Below are 7,031 nucleotides of genomic sequence, written 5' to 3' on the forward strand. Positions count from 1 at the left end.
AGCCCTGCTGAAATGACTTTGCAGTGACTCGAGCACTTGTATCTGTTTGTTAAAATTGGTTATGTAGTAATCTTTAACTGATGAGTAACCTGTATTTGCTGAGATGCTGCTGCACCAGAAAATGGGTGGTAGTCACATACCCCTGATGGGGCTATCAAGAAGCAAGGCATAATGCCTAAGGAACCCAAGAGATGAAGTTTCCCTGAACTGAGGTGGTCCACAACCACTCAGCACTCTCTCTTGACCATTCACATGCCAAGTATGGAATGACTGGGATATTTAGAAAGCGTGCCTGGGAATCATGAGACCTGTACCACACTGTCACGGTGTGTGCTGTGGGACTGTCCTGTATCTTTTCTTAAAGCTTTCTTAAAACTTGATTCTTGGTGTATATTGTGAGTATAATTACCAAGCTGAACCCAAGACCCTTCCAGCTGATTGAGCAGAGAAGACATTGCAAGGTGTGAGGAAGTGAATTTTGAAAAAGTTCTTCCAAGTAATTCTGATGTACACACTCAGTTGGAAAAAACTGGGACCAATGGCCTCATTTTATAGGCCAGAAAATAAGCTTAAGAATGTGAGCTGACATGCCCAAAGTCTCACAGCTACTTGGGGACAGAGTCAGAACCAGAACTGATGTCTTCTATATACACGCTTTATGGTTTTCCATTGAAATACATTTCCAGAACTTGTTTTGTACAACACTGGACCCATGAACCACTCTGTGATGAATCAGGTTCCATATGATTGAATAAGTTTAATTTTGAGAAATGCTGTATACCATCCTGCCCTGCTGGAGATTTACACTATACTAAAGGCTCTGAGAAGTTGTCTAGGTAAGACATTTTACTTCATTTAACTCAGAGTTGCCCAAAACTATTTGAATGTCAGATCCTTCATTTTTACAACTATTGAACATCTCATTGAATAGTACCCTGGCAGAAAAAGCTTTGAGAAAAACTGACCTAGTGAATCTAGATTGAATAAAGGAATTAGTAACAACTGTCTTCAAAGCTGCAAAAGCTGTACTATAGTTGCAACATGCACTTGTTATTGTCTAAGTTATGAACAATTTGCGCCAAAGTTTGTAGCAACATAGATTATAAAGACGTGCCTTATTGTTGTGACTTAGTACGGGGGTTAGAGTCTTTGTTTCCAAGCCCGGAGCTATGTGCAAAAGCCCCAACGCCTCAGAAGTTGGAATAGAAGGCAGATTTCTGAAAGTTCATCAAAAGCTGAACCATCACTACAGTGCCACAAATTCTGGGCAAAATCATCATCTGGTTATGGGGATAAAAGGAATTTAGATGCTCAAGGCATCAAGAGGAGGAAGACTTTCCTACTGATGAGCTTTCTCAGGGCACCTTTCATGTCCTTGTTCTTCAGGCTATAGATGAAGGGATTCATCATGGGCGTCACCACAGTGAACATTACTGCACCAATCTTATCTCTGTCATCACGGTGAGCGGATGAAGGGAAAAAGTAAATCCCTATAATAGTTCCGTAGAAGAGCAATACAACTGTCAGGTGAGAGCCACAGGTGGAGAAGGCTTTCCACTTTCCCTCCGTGGATGAGTTTCTCAGGACAGCTCTGACAATGTAGATGTAGGAGAAGAGGATGAGGGCAAAGGGGATGATAATGACTAATAAGCCCACGATGAATAATACAAGCTCATTGATCATTGTGTCTGAACAAGACAGTTTGAGCAGAAGGGCCAAGTCACAGAAGAAATGTGGGAGAGTATGGCTGTCACAGAAGATCAGTCTAAGGAGCAGAAGGGTGTGTGTCATGGCAACAATATTACTGAAGACCCATGGGATGACTGTGAGAAAAATGCAGATCCTGGGTTGCATGATGGTTTTATAGTTCAGAGGGTGGCAGATAGCCACAAAACGGTCATAGGCCATGACTCCCAAGAGGAAATTGTCAATAGCAACAAACATAATAACAAAGTACATCTGTGTGATGCAGCTTTCATAGGAAATGGATTGACTCTTGGTATGAATATTCATCAGCATTTTGGGGACTGAGGTGGAAATGGAGGAAATATCAGCAAAGGATAGATTAGCAAGGAAGAGATACATGGGGGTGTGAAGGTAAGAATCCAAGCCTATGGCCAGAATGATAAGCCCATTCCCAACGACAGTGACCAGGTACATACCCAGGAAAAGCACAAAGAGGAGCTTCTGCTCTTCAGGTTGGTTGGAGAGTCCCAGGAGGAGGAATTCAGAGATGGTGGTTTGGTTTCCTTGATGCATGTTTCTGCTGATCTGAAGAAGGGAACACAGGTCTTCATACCCCTACGAGAAATCCCAATATGGTACCATTCAGCTGCAGCCATTGCAAGGAGGAAGGCATTCCTTCTACGCTAAAGAAGAATGAAGTGTGGAAAGGGATCAGTTAATAAGGATCTATGTCAGCAGTGCAGAGACTCAAGAAATGCCTTAGAAAGAAAAGACAGAGACATGATAGATATTTCTCAATGAACAGGTTTTATACTCTAACATGATTCTGAATGTGATTTTTACAGTTATCTCCAAATGTAGCTAAATGCCCCAAATTGAAGACAATAGGTGAGGTGTACTCCGTATTTTAAAGATACTAGATACCCCTGAAGGAAATACTTAAAAATGACCAAACTGTTCCTAAGACTTTTGCCACCATTCATCTTCGTTTTCTAAATCTAAGAAGATGGAAATTTGAAGAGTTATTAAAGTGACGAGTTTGGGAAAATAGAAACAACTGAGGGTTAGGAATGCCTAGAGGAATACACTGTTGTGTGAGTGCTGCTTTCCACTCAAGTTAGGAGGAGGACTCCAAAAGAACTGGTCTTGGACATTGTGCGCAAGAAGGGGAGACTAGAATCTTACTTCATTTACAGCTAGGTGCTAGGTGAATAGAGAAAGTTTAGGAGACACATAAGAACCTAAAAACTTGTAGTTTGCCTCTCATTTTTAAAGATGGGAGGCTCACTGGATTAGCCCATTGTGGCAGGAGCATGGGGAAAGCATGGTAGAGCAACCCTGCATCCTCATCGATGGCATAGTATGAATAGGTGAGCTTCCTTTAGGCCAAGTGAATGCTGCAGAAGGTCACTGGGCTCAAGCCACCTTGTTCGGACTCCAGACAAAGAGCAGCCTGCTAAGGTGGAGGAGGCTGTAGCAGTAAGAGGTCATGGAGTGGCTCTCTTATGAAAGAGAGATCCTAAAGAGATCAGGGAGAAAATTGTATTGCCCTTGTCAGGGAAGTGCTTAATGGAGCAGTCCCTGAGAGGGTGCCTCTGAAGAACCCAAAAGGATTTCAAACCAGAGCATGCCTGTCACACATAACTCACCAATTGCTAGTATTCCATGGCAATGGACTTGAAGACTTTAGTCCTTTTCACCACTCCCATTCTTCCTCCTTACTGCGGCACATCCTGAAGCTACCTGAGCTCAGGAGGGAGGAAACATGTTTGAAGGATGTACAATTGAAGTTTTAAATTGGCTGGGCTTTTGAATACATAGAAGAGAGTCTTAGTACTAAGGTAAACTTATTTTTAAAACTAAAAGTGACCAGAAAGCTATAGGGAAAGCTATAGCAACCCAAGTTGCTGCTTATAGGCAGGGAAAGGAGATTGGACCGAGCATGGGTTTCCTTGACTTTCGGAAAAATATTGGCTTGAGAGCCAAGATGCTTTGGTTCCTGTCTTTCTACTCTCCTAGCATCATCTCCCTCTCATTTTTTTTTCACTCTTCTATTTCTCCAAAATCTCGTCTCTCAAGACTAGAGATAGCCAAGTTCCCAAAGAGCTCTTCTCTCCATGAATAGGCCAGAAAAACAGGAAACCTCCACTCTGGAATTCTGGAAAACTGAAGACAGTGGAACCGGGAGCAGTAGCTCTGAGGTCTCTTTGCCCCAGAGAAGCTTGGCTTACAAATCAGAGAGAGGGGAAAACATATGTAGACGGGAGAATCCAAGGAAAAATTAAAGTGAGGTAAAGCACTGGCAAGCATCCACATCTAAACCTCAGGGCAAGATGCAGACTGACCTTAGAAGATCCTGTGATCTCTAAGCCCTGGTCTGGTTTGGACTTGACCAGAATGGGAAATTGTATATTTCTGAGTGACAATCTCTAATTTCACCTTCCTGTCCCACCTCTAACCCCACCAGCAGTCCCACACAAATTCTTCTGAGTCCCTGAGGCACCTGCCTCACTGTCTAAGAGAAGCACTAAAGTCTAAAAAAGCTCACCTCTGCCAGATAGTAAGATCTCAGGAAGTTCCTGGAATCTGGACATAGTAGTTTAACTTCTTGTTGACAGGCTAGCAGCAGGGAAACTGAGATCAGCTCTTTTTCAGAATGAGACTCTTTTCTTAAGCACCATAGTTAAGAGAGTCATGGTGCTGGGCTCACATGGGACATGCAGCTTCTTCAAGGTCCTTCAGGATAACATCCCCGGAGAATTTTCCTCAAGACAGACAGTTGTTTTCACATCCTTGTCTCGATGAGGTAAATGGGGAATAGATGGGGAGCTCTGCTGTTTTGTTTGCTTGTTCATCTTCAGGTGCCTCTTCCTACTTGTTATTTCCTGTTTTGTAACTTAGTTGGTGATTCCTCTTCATAGCAAGTGAATTGTTTACTGTGTGTCTTATGTTCCCAGGGAGACAGTAAGTATTATGAGAGTTTTTTCTCTGTTTTCTCTCAAGTGCCTTGTAGTGGGGAGCACTCAGTAAACACCTCAAGAATTGAGTTAAATTCCTGCACTAAGGATTATGGCTCCAAAGAGATACCATCTCTAGTGGAAGGGAACAGGTTATTGCCTCCTGTACCACTTCAGTGAATGTCAGCATTGAAGGGAATCTGGAGACCCAGTGATTCAGCACTCAGGGCTCTAGGTTGTAAACTAAAGAAACAAATTCTGGCTTTTTAATATTGAAAGGAAACATACTGAAATGATATCGAGTGGTTCACAGGTACATTGTGAAGGCTAGAAAAACAGACCCTGAAATAGGCAGGAGCAAGGGGGGGCTGTATAGCCAGAGACACATCCAAAATCAATACATCCCTTCTTCTAATGCTTACATGTGCTTCATAATAGAGTGCAGTTATTTCTCATCCAAATTAAGAAAACTTGTCCCCTCTCAACAGGAAACTACTTAACCTTTGGACTCTGTAGCTATTCATGAATAATATTTAAAATACATGGGTAATGGAGAAGAAAGAAAAGGCAAGTTATACTATCTACCTAGACACAACTAGGAAGAAAATGTGGGTGGAACAAGAATCCTTGTTTCTGCAACTTGTCCATGAATCATATTTATGAGTTCCTTCACCTACTACTGCTATGTTCTGAATGTTTGTGTCACCACCACCCCTAATTCATACAGTATTACGAGGTGGGGCTTTTGGGAGAGGATTAGGTCATGAGGATGGAGCCTTCATGAATGAGATCAGTAACCTTATGAAAGAGGCCTGAGAGAGTTCCTTTGCACTTTCTGCCACATGAGGACACAGAGAGAAGATGGCCATCTATGAAGTAGCAAGTTGGCTCTCACCAGATACGAAATCTGCCAGCCGCTTCATGTCAGACTCCAGACTCCAGAACTGTGAGAAATATATTTTTGTTGTCTATAAGCCACTCAGTTTTCAGTATTTGTTACAGCAGAGTGAAGGAGTTAAGGCAAGAACTGTCTTAGCATGGGTCTTCTAGAAAGCAGAGCCTGAAGGAAGAGTTTAAATCTCCAAATTTTATTTAGAAGATAAAACCCCAGGGAGGTAAGGAGGAGGGCAATAGAGGGAATTGAGGATAGACTAGATGCAAAACAATGCAAAGACATGCATTACTGCAAAGGTGATTGTTCACAAACATTCAAGAGCCAGAGGTTACCTATCAGATATGGTCACTCAGCATGTGGGATTCCTCTGGAAGGAGAAGTCATAGCTAGGAGCAATTCAGGGAGGAGAGAAACTAAGGGATATTTATATGCCCTGTTCCTTCTCACCTCTTGCTTCCCATCATCCAAGGGTCATCCCATGAAGACTTGACTCTTCTGAACTTCCAGGTTGCATCATCTGGCAACTTCGTGGCCATACAGGAAGTCAGGAACCATGTTCTACAATACGGCTATTAATCTGAATCTGGAAGAGGAGGGAAAACTGTTTGTGGGCAGGTTTTGCATATAGGTTCTACGTGGAGGTCTGCTAGCTGAGACACCTTGGAAAGAGGTAGCAGAGTTTGGGAGGTTATCAGGGTCATTAGAAACAAGGAGGTAATGTAAGGTTTACGTCTAATACAATTCGCTTCTTGTGCCCCTCAGATGTACTCAAGCCTTCTCATTATCTCTAATTTCTATACTATGGTATGGTGTCTCCATTTTTCCAAGAGAATGAAAATACTCTGAGGAGAAAAGTACAAGTCCAGTCAATCTAGATCAGTGTTTCTCAACCTTTTATTCACTATTGCCCAGGAATTCCTTTAAGGAGCCTTTGTGGATTTTGTCACTTAGGGTTGAGCTTTGAAGAGCCACAAACCATTAAAATATCTAAAGTTTTTTGCCCCACGACAGTACTGATTTTTGCCCTGTTTTGACCCCTTCAAGGGGATGGCCAGTCTTGATCTCTTGGAAAACTAATACAAGAGTGTTAGCAAAACAAGTCCTCATGTCTGTGGCTGGCCCTGAGGCTCTTATTGACACTCTTCATCTCCCTCGTCCATCCTCGTTAGACTTCCTCATTCTTGGGCTCACACGTTGGCTGATCTTGCTTGTTTTCTGTGGGGTCCAGAACTTTTTCCCTGAGGAGTATGAATTCTTAGTTGCCCTGAGCTTTTGGGTTGTGGTTGCTGTAATTGCTCATTATAGTCTTTCCTCCAAATTTCAGAATTACCCTGGTTCAAGGTTTCAAGAATAGGTAGCCCATTTTCCCTACCATGCAGTGAAATTGTGGAGATAGAACCTGAGTGTTAGCTCTATCCAAAGAAAAGGACTTGGAAAAATCTCCTGAGTCTCTGACTGCATTTTATCTGCCTGACGTTTATTAATGAAACATT

The 7,031-nt window shown here is 42.5% G+C and overlaps 1 protein-coding gene across 2 annotated transcripts; it reads right to left on the bottom strand.

The window, feature by feature from the left end:
- Positions 1-1,297: 1,297 nt before the first annotated feature.
- LOC131395591 (olfactory receptor 1S1-like) lies at positions 1,298-6,055 on the bottom strand. 2 transcript variants are annotated; one of them, XM_058527448.1, is made up of 2 exons: positions 6,040-6,055; positions 1,298-2,249 (listed from the first exon to the last, which is right to left on the bottom strand). In XM_058527448.1, the coding sequence occupies exons 1-2, from the start codon at positions 6,053-6,055 to the stop codon at positions 1,312-1,314; spliced, it is 954 nt and encodes a 317-aa protein (XP_058383431.1). In that variant the 3' UTR covers positions 1,298-1,311. The 2 variants fall into 2 exon arrangements, with proteins under 2 accessions (XP_058383431.1, XP_058383433.1); XM_058527450.1 differs by lacking the exon at positions 6,040-6,055 and having other exon boundaries at positions 1,298-2,283.
- Positions 6,056-7,031: the final 976 nt, after the last annotated feature.

The sequence above is a fragment of the Diceros bicornis genome, chromosome 31, assembly GCF_020826845.1.
Source record: "Diceros bicornis minor isolate mBicDic1 chromosome 31, mDicBic1.mat.cur, whole genome shotgun sequence".
NCBI classification, from domain to species: Eukaryota; Metazoa; Chordata; class Mammalia; order Perissodactyla; family Rhinocerotidae; genus Diceros; species Diceros bicornis.